The sequence below is a fragment of the Callorhinchus milii genome, unplaced genomic scaffold (genome assembly GCF_018977255.1).
Source record: "Callorhinchus milii isolate IMCB2004 unplaced genomic scaffold, IMCB_Cmil_1.0 Scaffold22, whole genome shotgun sequence".
Taxonomy (NCBI): Eukaryota; Metazoa; Chordata; class Chondrichthyes; order Chimaeriformes; family Callorhinchidae; genus Callorhinchus; species Callorhinchus milii.
The window spans coordinates 4,173,398-4,190,667 of record NW_024704763.1 but is presented as its reverse complement, the minus strand read 5'-3'; the positions used below and the strand labels follow the sequence as shown (position 1 = coordinate 4,190,667).

The window sequence follows — 17,270 nt, the reverse complement described above, 5'->3', positions numbered from 1 at the left end:
TCCTCGCTGTCCGACCCACGGCTGCCCGCGGGACGCTGCTGCGCGCAACCGGCTGCCCCGTTTGGCCCGCGCGGGACGCGGTCAATTGACTTTGTGCAGCGTGTCCTGTGAAGCGCTTTGAGACGCCTCGAGGGGGGGGAGGGGGGAGGGGGAGAGGTTGTGGGCGGGTCTTCGGAGAAGACGTCACGGGGAAGGGGGCGGAGTCCGCGGGAGGACGCCAACGGCCGTTACTCGGCGGTTGGTGGTCTGTGGGGAGGGGCGGCTCCGGCTCGCGCCGATGGCGGTCTCCTCCTCGCGCTGCCGTTGTTTCGGGTTCGGGTTCAATCAGTTCGGGCAGATTGGCGAGGCCGGAGAAGGGGGAGGATTGGGTCGGGTCCTGAGGCCCCGAGAAGTGAGCTTCCCGCTCGCCGGCTTTAAACAGAGCGCGGAGAGAAGCGAGCGGCCGCCCCCGGCCCCGCCCCCGGCCCCGCCGCCATTACCGCAACCGTCACAGCCTGAGGCCCAGAGCCTGGGGGAAGCTTCTCAAACACCGCCGTCACACCCCAGACAGGGCCCGGGGGAGACTCAGAGGCCTGGGACTCGGATCTGCCCCACTTGGGGACGCACTGCATGGCTGACGGGTGAGCTGCTGCTGCTGTGATAATAATACTACGACTAATAATAATAATCGCATCTTGATATAGCGCTTTTCACGTCTTCTAAGACGTCCCAAAGCGCTTCACAGAATATACCGTAAAGTGAATGGACTGTATGTTTGTGGGCGAACGCGGCAGCCAATTGCGCACAGCAATGTCCCACAAAACAGTCGTGGATTGAAAATGACCAATTTATTATTGTTTTTGGTTTTTTGGAGGGATTATTATTAGGCTCTGTGTGGAGTAAGGAAACTTGCCCAAGGTTTCGCCCTCTGCCTGGAATTGAACTCAGGTCTCTCGCTTGCAAAGCGAGTGCTCTAACCACTGAGCTACAGGACTACAGGTAACGGGGGCAGGTAACCGGTTCGGGGGGTACTGAGCGAGGACACTGGTCACTTCAAAGAGCTGACATACAATTGGGGGGAGTTTTTTTTTGGAGAAATCTCCCCACGTTTTAAGGTGTGTCAGAATTTTCACACTTTACACAGAAATCTTCGTGGAGCACTTTTTAATTCTGATAATAATCCCTCAAAAAAAATATAACACATCGGTCATTTTCAATCCCCGACTGTTTGTGGGGACGCCGCTGTGCGCTGCCGCGTTTCGCCCACAAATATGCAGTCAATTTGCTTTACAGTCTATTCTGTGAAGCGCTTTGAGACGTCGAGAAGACGTGAAAAGCCCTATGTCAAATGCAAGGATTATTATTCAGTCGCTCTTGATGTTCTTTCTAAATGCCATGCGATATCAAAGGCGAGGATTAAAAAAAACTGAACATTTTATTTATAAGTATGATTTTAAGATGATTGTCCTGCTCTGACCTGTAACCTGCGGTCATGAATGCTCGCTGTATGTGCTTGGGTCACCTTGGGCTCCACCATTGTTAAGCGCTCCGAGACGCCGCCCGGCACGGAGGGCGCTATATAAGTGCGAGTTGTTGGTGGTGTTGAATGATACGGGTTATGGGTCAAGAAGTAATACTATGGAATTTCTGGGTTTAAAATATTTTATTCAAACTGCAGATTAAAAATGGTATCAAGGGACAGGATGGAGCTTGTCTGTGGTCCCTCGCAGTGGTCACACAGACATTATTTAAACTCACTAAAAATGGCTACTCTTCATGTGGTACCAGAAGCTAATAATAATACTTATATTCGATAAAGCGCCTTATCGTGGCATTGTGATGTCTTAAAGGACTTCACAGTATATACTGTAAAGTGGATTGACCGTGTATTTTATGGGCAAAACATTGATTGACACCCATGAATTTGTATCCATGAAAAATCAGTGCCTTTAGTAGGGAGAAAACAATAGAAATACATTTTTAATCTGCAGTTTTCCAGAAGATTAGTAATCTTATTTTAGGAATTAGGAAGGAATCTGGCTCATTCTCTCCCCCCTCTCAGCTAAGGGCAGGCAGCGGAGCCAAGTGTAAACCAATTGTCATTTTAGTAAGATGAAACTGAATATTGATTTCACAACTGAGCCATGGGGAGAGGGATATTTTTGTGTATGTATATGTAAGGTAAGTTTCTAAATTACACTTTTTAATCCCTTTAGTTTAATCATTTACAAAACCGAACTATATTACACGCAACAAATTCCATTGTGCTAATTTATTTTGTTTTTGTTGCAGATGATGGATCTGTGTTTTTCTATGGTTTTGTTGCTGGTCGCCCTTGGCAGCAGTTGTGCGTTAATAACCAAGATAATCAGCATTGCAAAGACATTCTTTGTTCTGAAAAATATCTTCTGGTATTGTATGAAGACAAAGTGGAATGCTGGGATGTTCGAGAGCTCTGCTCTGCTGGAGGAACAGATGCCAAAGTGACCTGGACGATGCAGTTGAAGGAGAGGGAAGCAATGAGTACAGGTGCAGAAACTACTTATAAGGTCAGGATAGGATGATAGGCCACAGCGCCGTCCTCTTAGAGATCAGAGACCTCTGCGATGAGCGTCCTGAAACACCAGGAGCTGCACGTTTTGTTCTATCACCCACTCTTGCTTTCTTTCTTTCATAGTGCTACCGCTGGTACCTGGTGGCTACATCACAACAGTGCCTCCATTCTACAAATCGTTGTCACCTCTGCTCAATGTAGTAAAACTGGTGCTTGGCACTGAGCATGCTCTCCTACTGAGCATGGGTGGGACTGTTTATTCCTGGGGCTCTGGACAGTAAGATGTATTTTTAAAATTGTATTGTAAGTTATAATAAGATTCATAGTTTGTGTGGTACATAATCAGGAATGAAAAGGCACATCTCACCTTTAGCACGGGGTGCCTACTACAATTATGGAAATGTACGTGTTCTCTGGAGCAATAGAGCCTAACCAGTATGAGATTTACTGTACTCCTTGCACGTGTTTGCTTTATAAATTCTGCTGATCAGGAAATAATAAAAAAAACTTTCCCTCTGGACATTAAATGTGTGGGATGAACCTCTTTTGGTCAGTGGAAAGACCTGATTGTATGTACTTTTGCAACTGGATGTTAAAGGGAACTGATGTGAGTATACATTTTGTGGAGTCCTGTAGATCAGTGGATATTAAATGGGCTCCTCTGTATACCATGTGCTTGGTACATCTTTGCCAATTTGGATACTGGTTATTTAATAGAGGTGTTTCTCTAGAGATGTTCAGACATTAAATTTTTGCTAAGTTGACATTATTCCATTCTGCTACTTATTTTATCTGACATATATTTTCTGTTTCCCAGCTATGGTCAGTTAGGGCATGGAAGTGTTGAGAATGAGGTAGAGCCGAGGATCGTGGAGGCATTACATGGGTTGGTGATGGCTGAGATAGCAGCAGGGGCCTGGCATTCCGTAAGTGCAAGTGGTAAGAATTCTCCTAAACCTGCACACAGTGGCTGACAAAATGCCTGGCCAAGGTGTGGTGCATCATCCAGTGCCACAGGATGCTATGTCTCAATAACATAACATGTAGGAGCAGGAGTAGGCCATTCGGCCCTTCGAGCCTGCCCCGCCATTCAATCATGGCTGATCTTCTAATCTAACTCCAGCTAATAACCTGACCCTGCGTTATCCTCATATCCCTTAATCCCTTTTGCAATAAGAAACCTATCTATCTCAGTCTTGAATATGTTCAAGGACTGAGCGTCAACAGCCCTTTGGGGTAGTGAGTTCCATACATTCACCACCCTTTGAGTGAAGAAGGGCTAGCCTCTGATTTTAAGGTTGTGACCCCTGGTTTTAGTTTCTCCAACCAGGGGAAACTATCTCCCACTATCTACTCTATCATCCCCTCTAATTCTTCTATATTGTAGAGAATATAGGTCCAAATTGGTCAGCCTATCCTCGTAACTCAAGCCCTTCATCCCTGGTACTAACCTAGTAAATCTACACTGCACCCCCTCCAAGGCAAGTACATCCTTCCTTTAATGAGAAGACCAAAACTGGACACAGTATTCCAGGTGTGGTCTCACCAGGGCCCTATACAGTTGCAGCAAGACCGCCCTACTCTTATACTCTAATCCTTTCATAATGAATGCTAACATATCGTTCGTCTTTCTAATTGCTGCTGCACCTGCAGATTAACTTTCTGTGATTGGTGTACAAGGACACCCAAGTCCCTCTGGACTCTAACGCATTCCAATCTCTCCCCTTCTAAAAAATAACCCGCTCTACTGTTTTTGCTACCCAGGTGGATGACTTCGCACTTCCCTACATTATACTTCATCTGCCACCTACCTGCCCAATCACCTAACCTATCTGTGTCTCGCTGCATTTTTTTAATGTCATCCTCTGTGTTGACACTTCCTCCTAGTTTTGTGTCATGTATTTTATTTTATTTTTTAGAAGGGGAGAGATTGGAATGTGTTAGCGTCCAAAGGGACTTGGGTGTCAATGAACAAATGATTTTTATGATTACCACTAGACCTCTCAGAATATCACTGATATAATGTGCGTAACTAACTAAGAGAGACCTTGGCCTTTTAATGGTGATATTCGCTGTAAATGTCCGCTGTCATCAGTCATTTTTCCCATTGATGTATTTTGAGAAAGTCTTAATGCTTGGGAAAATCCAGTCTTGAATACACAAGTCAGGTGTTGTAGGATTACTGCAAGTTGCGAAAGAGTGCTGTAATTATAACTGAAAACATGGGCTCTGAATAACTTTGTTTTTGAAATGTGCATCTTGTCTTTTTTAAAAATAAAATAACTCTTAGAATCTGGAGACCTATACTTGTGGGGTTGGAATGAATCAGGACAGCTGGGACTGCCAACAAAATCATGCTGTAAGAATAAGGGGCAGCTGAAGAAGTGCTCTGAAGAGGGTGAGGAGATTTTTTGTTTTTTAACTTTGTTTGACTGTCTGAAAGAACATGTAGACATAGATGTTCCCAACAGCACATTGAGTTCATTCACTAAATTGCTGAACCGTAACAACCTGGTAGAATTTTAGTTTGATCCCAGGTCTGTGCTGAGCTATGCTGCCTGTTTAGGTGGGCACTAAAGAATTTATGCATTATTTGAAGAGAGAAGGGGATTCTCAAAGAATTCCCAAAGAATCCTCCAGTTTTCGCCCACAAAATACACATTCAATCCACTTTACTGTGAAGCACTTTGAGACATCTTGACGACATAAAAATGAGCTATACCAAATGCAAGGATTATTATTAAATGTGTTCATTCACTGTTTTACAGTCTTATAGGACTTAGGCTGCTATGTTCGCCTACAAGTAGTCACTACACTTAACAGTAATTACTGCTATGTTGTGTGATGTTTTGATATAATATGCTACTATTATATTTGGGATGTCCTCCCGACGTTAAAGGTGCTATACAAATATAGTTTGTTGTTAATTTGTTGTATTATACCTGTATCTAAATTCTAAATGTCTAGTCTGCAAGTTACTTTGTATCAAACTGAGACAATATTAACTTTCAGTTTATTGGTGTTTGCATATTATTGTTGACTTTAAGCCACAATTTGTGGAGTCCTGTAGCTCTGGTTAGAGCACTTGCCTTACAAGTGAGACACCTGGGTTCAATTCCAGGCAGGGCGAAAACTTGGGCAAGTTTCCTTACTCCACACAGAGCCTAATAATAATCCCTCCAAAACAAAAAACAATAATAAATTGGTCATTTTCAATCCACGACTGTTTGTGGGACACTGCTGTGCACAATTCACAAATATACGTTCAATTCACTTTACAGCATATTCTGTGAAGAGCTTTGATACGTCGAGAAGACGTGAAAAGTGCTATATCAAATGCAAGGATTGTTATTATTATATTAATTTAAACTATACACACAGGCACTCTGATACTAAGAAATCCCAGCGACATGCTTGTGAAATCAGCCAGTGAAGAAGTAACTGCCACACAGGAACCAGAAAACGTGAATGTATTTATCTCGATCCAGGCATTTCCTGCATTGGTAGATTTACCAGACGGGTCAGAGGTCAGAAGAATCAGCTGTGGGTCACGGCACACTGCAGCCATTAACCGTAAGTATAAAGTTACTGAGGAATTCATATTTGTTTCTAAATTAACATTATAACAGAAAAACAACAGACTTGTGTGCCTGTATTTTTTCTGTTAACATATGGACTCAATCAGTTGGGAGACATACACAACTCCATCTGAATAAGATCTTCGTTGATGCTATATTCCTTGAAAGTTTTCTTGGAGCATTTGTTTTCATTCCTATTCCTCATACGGTCCAGCTGTGATCCTGAAACTCAGTGTTTTGAAGATGTCAAAGTAAGAATGAAATGCAAAACTGAGATCCCAGAGCTGTACCTTCATTGAAATTAGAAGGTTGTATGCTGTGAACAGTGTCAGCAGTTGGGAACAAAGGTTGAATTTAACTGTAAAAACGCTTGCTACTTCAGTACTGGCTGTTTAACTTTTTGATATTTATCATTGAATCTGCATTTTCCCTTTTTCAGGGGGAGGAGAGCTGTTCACATGGGGTTGGTGTAAGTATTAAGCCATTAAAATATTTTGGGTGCTGATCAAACAATTTTCACAAGGAATGGTATCTGTTACAGCCTAAATTATTCATTTATATTTCTTAGGTAATTATGGACAGCTTGGCCACGGGCACACCGATAGTTCTGATCAACCAAAACGTGTTGAATATTTTGTAAAAAATCAGCTTACTGTTCTAGATGTTGCCTGTGGACCTTGGAACACGTTTGTATTTGCAGAACAGAAAGAGTTTTAAACACTGCATCATTGTGGAGCTTTGAAGATTGCCTAGGATTAATCACACTCCATGCAGTCGAATAGACATTCTGACATTCACCGTCCATGCTCCTGCATGAAGAACGCCTACTAGAATGGGGTCAAACGGCTGACGCTTGTGGAACCAACCCAGCAAGAGACACCTTCAAGAGAGAAAATTAGCCAGGAAAGATTGTAAAGGAGGTCAAAATGTCAAGAGTAAGTTATATAAGATACTGAATGCTTTTGGAAACAAATGTTCTTTTTAAATAATGGAGCATTTGTTTTATTGTTTACCTTATCGATGGACATAAATAAGAATATTATTGACTAATTATGTTTATTGGTATGACTAAATAAATTGTTCAGTTTCTCAGCGTGAATTGTAATTTTAAGGTTCAGTTTTGACTTGTTTTATTATTAACCTGGTAAGGCAGCAGTATTTTTTTCTTTAATCTGGGGAACCGCAATTGTGACATTCTGTCACATCCGACCGAATAATAATAATAATTAGGAATGCAGAATACCTCCAAACAATTCACCTAATCCTTCTAGGATACCCACCCCACTGTGTTCTTGTTATGGCTGTTTCTTAAAGGGTGGCATATCCATCCTGGCAATTCATTTCCAGCTGCTGTTACCCCTCTGTATGGGGCAAAATACTGCATGGGCTCTGTCCTAAACTTGCTGCCTGGACCTATCTGCAAGTATAGAATTCCCCTGAAGCACCTCCTGTATATTCAGCGTCAAAGCTTTGTACTTTACATGTTTTAAGCCACTCGGGCGAGGAACCAAAACACAGTCATGCAGCAGCAGCAGCAGAATAAGAAATAGGTATCAAACATCAGAGGAGAGGAGCAAAAGCAGAGATGTTGCGGGAGTGAAGCCGGAGCTCGGTGATTGGCAGGAGGAGGAGCCCACGTGATCCAGCGCTGCTCGACGTCACGAGAAAATGGCGGCGCCCAGTGAGGCACCGAAGCCGGTGAATGAAACTGAGCGCCATCAGCATCGCAGCCCGGACCAGCCGCAGCCCAGTCTCTTTGAGTACTGTGATGCGGATTTCATTAAGAGCGGAGTCCGGTGGAGACAGCCGAGTGCTCGGTCCCGCCTGGACTGCGCGCTGCGCTCTGGCTGGGAGGAGAAGATGTGTCGGGGGCTCTTCAGATACGTTCTTCGGGAGCTGGAGAGCCGGGTGCTGCCAGGCCCGCGGCGCTTCGTTGCTCAGCTTAACATCAGTCGGGGGAGAGAGAGGCGAAAGCCGCAGGAGATCAGCAGCGTCTTGCAACCTTTTGATCTCAATCAGTTCAACTTCAACCGGATCTCCTCGAGCGAGATCCTGTTCTCCCTCCGCAGGGCGGAACCCGCCTGTCCCGGGCCGGTTACGGAGGACCCAGGACACCGCGATACGCTGCTCGTTATTAACGTGAGCCCACTGGAGTATGGCCACGTCTTGGCAGTTCCAGACCCCGCTCGGGGTTTGCCCCAGGTCTTAACCCCGGACTTGCTCAGGATCGCCCTCGAGTTGGTTTTCCTGAGTTCAGACCCGGGGTTTAGGGTCGGGTTTAACAGTCTCGGGGCTTTTGCTTCTGTCAACCATTTGCACATCCATGGATATTACCTGCAATACGAGTTGGAGGTGGAATGGGCACCCACAGAGCCTCTATCAGCTGAGATAGATTGGGATAGACATAGACTCAACCACCATATGGCAAAGGCCAACCAAGAGGAAATTGGAAGAAAACTGGATGAAGTGGAAACAGATGTGGGTAAACCCAGGAAGAAGTGGGAGGAATCGCAGACCAATCAATGTAAGCCCCAGCTAAAACAGGACGTTCTGTTGCACCGGGTTCACTTTCTGTCCAGGCATCACACCCGGGGGTTGGTTTTGTACACCGATGGCACTGATGTTAAGCAAACTGCAGAAACCATTTATAAAATCACGAATTTGTTTATAAAGAAATGTTTGGCTCACAATCTATTTGTGACTCGAGGTTGCCCTCTGGGGGCTGAAGCTGAAGACCAGGGGTCCCGGGATGGGGTCCGAGTTCTTCTCTGGCCTCGAAAATCCTGTTTTGGTGTCAAAGAAGAGTCTGCTTTTAATGTCGCTTTGTGCGAGCTGGCCGGTCACTTGCCCATCAAGAACTCTGAGGATTATTTTAGCCTCGATGAGGGAAAGGTCCTGGAAATCATTCAGAAATACTTGCTTCCGGATGAACAATTCTGTCAACTCAGAACTGAGATTATTGGGGTTTTAAAAGATTAAATATCAAATAAAACACACTGTTGAGTGTATGTACTTAAGGTGAAATGATAAGCTTTCTCAACCTGCTTAGGCATATGAGAGCACAACTCCTTTCTTAAATCTCGGTTACAGCAAAAATGTAGACTAAGAGCAATGATCCCACAACCACCGTTATGAGTTCAATGCAAAGTCATATCTGTATGAACATGCTGTACTTTTTCCTGTTTAGTTGGAACAAGAAAAATGCCAGACTACCCTTGCTGTGTAATTTTTTGACGAGAAAAATAAAAGTATAATTCAAATCAAAGAATGAATTGCTGTAATTAATCATGGAAGTGGGAAATGTGTGTGCCTATGAGGGGTATACTATGCTGAGAGGGGGTGTGGCGGTGGAGAGTAACAGGCCAGAGTTGAGTGGACATGGAGCAATTATTAAGGTCTTCATTAAACACCTTGCTGGAGCATAGTTTGTTTTAATGATGGTGGTCTGTGAACATGGTCGGTGATGATTCCTGCACATTGCATGCAAGTGCACAATGTGTCACACAGGTAAAGACGTCATGAAAATCGACCATATTCCATGCTCTGTTTTAATGTGGGAATTATTTTCCCCTGCGTTAACCCACGATCATTAAAGCCAAGTCATCCTTGGTGAAATCAACAGAGGAAAACAAAAGATATGAAGTCTTTCAGGTCCAGAGAAACAACTGTCTCCTCTCACTCTGACATTGATATAAAGAGTAATGAATCAATCACTGTGCCCAATTGGCTACAGCATTTCACCCACAGCATATACAGTCAATTCATTTTACAGTATATTCTGTCAAGCGCTTTGAGACTTCTCAAACACGTGATATCAAATGCAAGGATTATTATTCTAATGTCTGTAGTTTTATTGCAATATCAAACTTGCCACTAAACTATACAGTTCAATACAGTTGTAATGAAAAAATAAAAATTCTAACGTTTAAATTTTGCTCACTCCGTTGTTCTCCATTCCTTGTGTGTCCCATTTTTAATGTTAATGTTATCAGTGTTGCTCGCGTAATACACAACAGTGAGACTTAATATCAACACAAGGAGGAAGGAGAGAAAGCGAGTAGGAAGTGGTATTTGGATTTATATGAATAATTTGCAGGAAACCATTGTTTAATGTTAACTGCAGCCTTTAATAGGGTGATTTCAAGCTCTCTTCCTCTTCCCTCCCACCACTTGTCCTGTCTCAGGTGTATCGAGCGCCACTGGAGAGCATTTTATGCAAATCAGGTCAATGGTTTTCAGGGGATACAGTGATACGGTGACGTCAGAGGGCGTTCCCAGAGGATCCGGAAATTAAAGAGCAAAAAGTTGCCAAGAACTTCGTACCACTGTGTGGGGCCCGGAACATGGGCGGAAAGCAGAGCCAGATCTCCAAGGAGGATCTTTCCGAATATCAGGTGATTATAAGCAAAAGGGGGGAAAAAAAAACACTGGGGAGTGGAAGAGGGATGTTTTGAAGTTGAGTTGATAACCGAGTCCTGGTGAAGCCTCGGTTTGCATTGGTATCCGGACAGACAGAGCTGTGCAATTTGATCATTCCAGGTGATGGAAAGCTGAGTGGGGATGTGCGGGCTTGTTCTGGGGGGGATGGGTGGTGAGATCAGATAACTCCCGATTTCCTCTCTTCGTTGTTGCGTACCGCTGTTTAATTTGTGAGTTTACTCGATAGCTGAATTTGAGCCTCAGCACTGCTTATTTTAAGGACGGGCATTATTGCTCTTGTATGCAACCATCGATAGCAAGTGAGAACTTCTGTTAGGTCCCAGGGCTTGTGATATTCGCATCCAAGAAACATTCGTAGAAGGATCTTTCTCCCAGGGAATCCCATGGCTTCGCAACAGTTTGGATTGTTTCCCAAACAGAAGCCAAAGGCTGCCAAGATTCCTCGTAACTATGGCTTTTGAGGATTCAAAGTACACCAAAGCTTGCTCTCTGCTAACGCTATCAGCAAAGGTGTCCATGAAATTGAGCTTTTAACTCGTCTGCATCAAGTACGATCAATGTCTTCAATCAAAAGTCTGTTTCGGGGCTGTGCTTATAGCTTTCAACGTTCTTCCTTTATGCGGTTCAAATGGTGCTCTTAAGTACGTGTATGTATCAAAACAAACTACACAGGGACGATTCCTGACCTTTGTCCCTTATTGCTGCAATTACCCATACATTCCAATAACATACATACCCAATGTGATACTATGGTGTAAAGATCAAAGATCAATCCCTGTTATGCAGGATGGTGGGATGTATTGCTAAATCAGTGATTTACATTCTTTCTGTGTTCTATGTTTTAATGTTAGAATACTGAATGCAGTTCTGGTCTCTGCAAAATAAGGGTGCAGCCCAGGCTCTACAGGCAGTGCAGAGGAGAGCAACGAGGATGATCCCCAATGTTAAGAGAATTAGCTATGAGGAACGACTAGACAGGTTGGAGCTCTTCATTCTTGAGTAAAACGACTCAGGGGGAGCCTCGTAGAGCTGTCCAAAATTATAGATGGGATTGAAAAGGTAAACACCAGAACAATATGTAAACTGTAGCGGCGACGGCTGAATTGATACATACAGATTGAACAACGTCTTGATAGTATAAGTAAGTTTAATCAAAATAACTGGTTGTAACTGACTTCATGAATATTGAAATAAGGGTTAGTGATTGGTTATACCTTAAGGGATAAACGAACATTAGACTTTAAACTAAATAGATCACATACAGTCCCGTAGTCGATCGCATAATAATCCCGAATACAGTTCGATAAATCATAAGTTTGAATCACATAATATTAAAGGTTTTAAGCGAAAGAGGGCACATTATGCGTGGAAGTGCAAAACTATACGACTGGTAACTAGCAGTCAATCACCCCAGTTGGGTGGAAGCAGCGTGCTGGGAAAGGAGGCTGGGTCAGCGGTCAAATCTGAATGGTCTCTGGAGTCTGTGACAAGGCTCCCTTTTCTCTCTCTCTCTCGGCTACCTTGTCTCCCTCTGGTATGTCTGTGCTATTCTTAGTTGATCTTTCCCCTGAGGTCTGCAGTCCGGAGTGCTCCAGTGATCAGTGTGATCGACTGGAAGAGCTGCTGGTTTGTTGTGTGCTCTTTGCTCTCCTGCTCTTCTCCTTGGAGGTATTGCCCAGATGACTGCCTTGCCATCATCTCCTTCCTACTTTATACCTTTAGCAGCGTCCGGACAATAACCAGATCATACCTGGCCACTGTCCTTCTTGTCGTTATCTGTCGACCTTTGCTCTCTTACCCCTGTACATATACATAGATACAGTAGAATCGATATCGATTCCACTGGGAAGTGTGCTGACACGCTACACAACTCCCAACTATTTCAAAGTTATATCTTTTATGTGTTTCTAACTCCACCCCGTCTTGTCACAGAGATAGCCCCTACCCTTCGCAGGCTGCTAGCAATCTTTGAGCAGGCTCTTTTCGCATGGGAAAATATCTGATAAGGAGAAAGATATGGACAACTTCTGGTCAGCCTTCCACAGCCTGCTTGTTTCTCAGCCTTGAGATAGACAGGTGCCTGAGGCTCCAGCTTTATATAATGTATATTTCAACAAATATTTTAGAATGCACCAAAACAGTAGAAAAGGATGTTTAGAATTGCAAAGGGTAATTTCAGAATAGCTATCAGGAAGTTTTTATTTAATCAGGAACAGGTTGCCAGGAAGGGTGGCTGAGAGCAGGACATGTAAATTCTAACTTGTCACAATTTTTTACTTTTTATTTTAGGAACTGACATTTTTAACAAAGCAAGAGATTCTGCAGTAAGTATGGCACTGTTAACTTTATTTCCAAATGGAATAGATAATTACTTCCAGCAAAGACCAGTGGGCCTGGACTGTTGTGCAGTGGGCTTCTGTGTTATTGTGAACAAATGATGCAACAGCACTAGAGCAGATTCCCATGTTCTCTTCCTTGGCTTAGTTGGTTAAGGTGCTGTCAAGGTGAGTCTTGTAGTCCAAAAGGTCGTGTTCGAACCCCTCAGTTACTAACTTCAGCTGGTTCAGCAGTTTGGGCTGTAATTGACCTCCGTGCCTCTGGTTTAAGGAGGGGAAAATTACCTAAGCTTCTGATTACTATTCAAGAAAGGACGTATGTATTACAGACAGGGTGAGGCATTTTTATTATGGTTGAATAGCCTGCTGATACTTGTGTAGGTACATATGTGAAGAGTGACAAAAATAGCATTTATATAGTGCCCTTCATGCTGGGCAGGTTCTTGGATCGTTTAACAGTGGCAGAGCCTGAAGCTGAGGGAAGGGAGGAAGTGACCGTAAGCACCACTTTGATGATGTGGCAGAGGCCTGTGGAAACTTGCCCCAGCAACCGACCATTTTCAGATGAAGGAGTGAAAAGCAGATTGAATGCAGTGGGAAAGGGGCTGAGATACCTACCTACTAGTCTAGTTCCTTCCCTGGATTAGCAATTATCTTACACTTTCACTGATGAGGCTGGTTTTATACTGATCACTTGTCAAGTGTTCATTTATTAACATCTATTATATCTTTTATTATCTTATTATTTCAGCGCCTTGGGACGTCCTCCCGATGTGAAAGGCGCTTTACAAATGTAATTTTGTTTGCTTGTTTGTTTGTTTTGCTGAAAAAGTGCCCATCGCAAGTTCACGGAGTTGCTCCCAAAGGATCACACAGTTGACTTCTCAAGTACACGGGTTGGGATGGACAGGATCTTTGACTTGCCAGAGTTGAAGGTACTAGTGCTTTGCTTCTCTGGACTTTCTTTCTGAAATGATCAATTAATTTTCCTCCCTGTTTTCTCAGAGCAAGTGACACCAATGTGTAAACTGCATTATTTGCAAAGCATTTTTTAAAAAATCAATTGTCGAACCCTTCTGAATGCATCGTGTTGTCCCACAGAATTCCACCCTTTGTGATCTTCTTTTGGGAACCAGGATCAACCAAGCTCTGAGTAATGTTGCCAATTATCTATTATTTATCAATAAATACATTCATGCTCTGTTGATTACAGGCTAATCCGTTCAGAGATCGCATCTGCCTGGTGTTTTCAACGTCCAACAACCATGATGGCAGTATGTCTTTTGAGGATTTCTTGGACATGCTCAGTGCTTTTAGCGAATCAGCAACTCTTGAGGTTAAATCTCACTATGCATTTCGCATATTCGGTAAGCATGTCTCAGACTGGGCTCGTGCAGTAGTCTGTTTCTCACTCTGTGAGAGGGGTTGTCCTTGGTGTTTGGGTTGAAAATGTAACATTAACTCCTACTGTGCTGGTTGCATTACAGATTTTGATGATGATGGAACTTTGGATAGAAGAGATTTGGAGACGTTGGTGAACTGCTTGACAGGAGACACCCCTGATACCAGACTTGAGGAGAGTGAAATGAGCCAGCTGATCCAAAATGTAAGGGCCGCTTTTACAGAGTTAATACTTGATATTTCCCTGGACTGAGTGGCAGTCTGTGAAATATGGCTGTTACTAGTTGGCACTCTTACCTGTTTATCTACTGTTGTGTACACTTGCATAAAACAACTTATGAATTCTGAATCTATTGCTGATGTACCATTGACATTTATTACTTTGTACTTTTTCTACCAGATTTTGGAAGAATCTGATATTGACAAGGATGGGACAGTGAATCTCTCGGAGTTTCAGCACGTCATTTCCAGATCCCCGGACTTTGTGAGGTAAACAAAGCGCAAATAAGCAGCTACTGTGGGTATTTCATTAATTAGAATTAAATAAAACACTGTACTGCTTGTGGCAAGATATTAACTGAGTAGGAACAGTGAACTGGAGCTTTATAAGAGAAGGATTCTTGGCACACCAAATGTTAATTACAACTCAGAATACAGAAAATCGAGTAAACCAATAACAATATTAGTGGTTTGCTATCCATGTTCAAATTAGTGAGTTGAGTTGCCAATTAGCTAGAAATTTGGGGCTGCATTCGGATGATGAGGGAATATAAACTGGTCCTTGTGTAACTAGGGCCAGGCTGTTTTGTTGCACTGTTTACCTTTGGTACATTAACAAATATTTAGTTTAATGCTCTGGGAAGATGGGACAGCCAATGATTGGAACCCAAGGCTGAATCTTGAATTGCACAGTACTAGGAGACACTAAAGCATATGGAAAAATGCTGTCTTGCACACAGTTAGGGTAGGGAAGTGGAAAAGCACTAAAGAGCAGTAACCAAAAAAAACAGTCTGTCTCGCCATGGAGGCTTTGAGTTCACAACATTCAGTGTGAATTTACACAAAAATCCATAAAATGTTAGCCCAATAGGTGCTTAGTTGGTGAATTTACTGACCACAGGGGCAACTGAGGGCATGCCAGTCAGTGAGTTCCCAGATTCCACCTCCTGTTGGTGCTAAGTTAGTTGAACTCAATTTGGATAACAGTGGGGAGGAAAGGTGATTTTTTGGGAGGGGAGCATTCAGCTTGAAAAGTGGACAATCAGATGTGATGTAGGCTGCTTGACATTCATGATTTAGGCTTATGCTTGAAGAATAAACACTTGAAGTCAACTAAACCAGCACAGACAAACCTCTGATCAAAACCATTCCAGTTTGATTGGCTCATTCTGCTGCCCTGGATAAACTTACCTGAACCATCGGAAGAGCTACAGGGAAGCAGTTTTTAAGAAATGCATTGAGCTGTTCCACTGGTGCTGATATATTTTTGTCTTGTTTTTCAGTTCCTTTAAGCTTGTGTTGTAACCTTGAGCTGGAATCCAGTAGATCCAACATCTGATCACTGAGCTGCTGTGGCTGCAGAGAATAGTTTCTTTCTGTTTCTAACATTTCGTACTGTCTGTCTAAAAACTTTGAATTGATGTCTAATGTACAGAGATACTGTGAATTTCTAGAGTTATAATTATGGTATTGCAAACTGTTTTCTGAGTTAACAAAATGCTTTAATATACATTGTGTCTAAAATCTGTTTCAAATGTTGATGATCCTTTTTATTATGCATTAAAGTGCCTTTTGCCCCGAGTCCTGTATGCAATCACTTTATTCCCATCATCCAAATTCTCCACTAAATCTTCAGATTATTTTAGCTTCTCAAAGCATAATAATATTAATCATTGCATTTGATATAGCACTTTTCACCTCTTCTAAACTTCTCAAAGTACAGAATATACTGTAAAGTGAATTGACTGTATATTTGTGGGCGAAACGCAGCAGCCAATTGCGCACATAAGTGTCCCACAAACAGTCGTGGATTGAAGTGACCAATTTTATTATTGCTTCTTTTCTTGAGGGATTATTATCAGGTGTGTCAAGTAAGGAAACTTGCCCAAGGTTTTGCCCTGCCGGGAATCGAACCCAGGTTTATCGCTTTTGAGGCGAGTGCTCTATTATTTGTTGCCGGCACATCTGACTGTTAGTTACACTAATATAGAAATGCCTTATTATTATACAATAAATCCTGTTAAGTCAGTGACTGATTTTTTTCTAGGCAAACTCAGTATCCGATTTACAGGTAGGAATTTACCACAGGAATTTAGTCAAAGTGAATAATCAATTAATCACTTTCCAGTAAAGACACACTACTCTGCATGAAAGGTGCTATATAAATTCAAGTTGTCATATGGGATCTGAAGAACGAGCAGATGAGACAAAGGTTTAATGTCTCATCCAAAGAAAGCCCCTCCAACAATGAGCATTTGTGGAGACCTGTAGCTCAGTGATTAGAGCACTTGCCTTGCAAGCGAGAGACCTGGATTCGATTCCTGGCAGGGCGAAATGTTGGGCAAATTTCCTTATTCTACGTGCCTCTCTTTATCTAGCAGAAAGTAGGAACCCGGTTGTTAGTCGATTGGCAGATCACTTTTCTCGGGGTAATAATTCCTTCAAAAAAAAATAATAAATGGGTCACTTCAATCCGCGACTGTTTGTGGGTGGCTACTGTGCGCAAGCGGCTGCTGCATTTCGCTCACAAAATAGACAGTTCGCTTTACAGTATATTCTGGAACCCGGTGCCCGAAAAGGTGACAGAGAGCAGCGCACTGGACTCGACGACAAAACAGCTCGCTGCGGCGATGGTGGGTCCGCCGGGGGCGGGTGTGCCGGAGGGATGAGATTGTAAGGGCCGAAGAGGCTTCTCCGCCCAGCCCGAGCTTAATACAATATTGCATCTGATGCGGTGCCTTATCACGTGGCTGAGACGTCTCC

At 43.1% G+C, this 17,270-nt stretch overlaps 3 protein-coding genes across 4 annotated transcripts; all 3 read left to right on the top strand.

Annotated features, from left to right (window-relative positions):
* Positions 1 to 249: 249 nt before the first annotated feature.
* LOC103189522 (RCC1 domain-containing protein 1) lies at positions 250 to 10,330 on the top strand. 2 transcript variants are annotated; one of them, XR_006085665.1, is made up of 9 exons: positions 250 to 620; positions 2,272 to 2,508; positions 2,657 to 2,810; positions 3,351 to 3,472; positions 4,824 to 4,931; positions 5,915 to 6,106; positions 6,551 to 6,580; positions 6,680 to 7,046; positions 10,296 to 10,330. XR_006085665.1 is itself a non-coding variant. In XM_042342957.1 (8 exons), exons 1-8 carry the CDS (start codon positions 278 to 280, stop codon positions 6,826 to 6,828), a joined length of 1,335 nt encoding a protein of 444 aa, XP_042198891.1. In that variant the 5' UTR covers positions 250 to 277; the 3' UTR covers positions 6,829 to 7,210. The 2 variants fall into 2 exon arrangements, 1 of the variants encoding a protein (XP_042198891.1); XM_042342957.1 differs by lacking the exon at positions 10,296 to 10,330 and having other exon boundaries at positions 6,680 to 7,210.
* Positions 7,284 to 9,850, top strand: gdpgp1 (GDP-D-glucose phosphorylase 1). Its single transcript, XM_007908554.2, has one exon. The coding sequence runs from the start codon at positions 7,780 to 7,782 to the stop codon at positions 9,088 to 9,090; it is 1,311 nt and encodes a 436-aa protein (XP_007906745.1). The 5' UTR covers positions 7,284 to 7,779; the 3' UTR covers positions 9,091 to 9,850.
* A 68-nt stretch (positions 10,331 to 10,398) lies between the features above and the next one.
* On the top strand, positions 10,399 to 16,087 carry cib1 (calcium and integrin binding 1). Its single transcript, NM_001292277.1, is given in 7 exon segments — positions 10,399 to 10,505; positions 12,841 to 12,875; positions 13,720 to 13,822; positions 14,101 to 14,254; positions 14,375 to 14,493; positions 14,689 to 14,777; positions 15,791 to 16,087. Coding segments are annotated over 7 exon segments (573 nt in total). The 5' UTR covers positions 10,399 to 10,454; the 3' UTR covers positions 15,813 to 16,087.
* Positions 16,088 to 17,270: the final 1,183 nt, after the last annotated feature.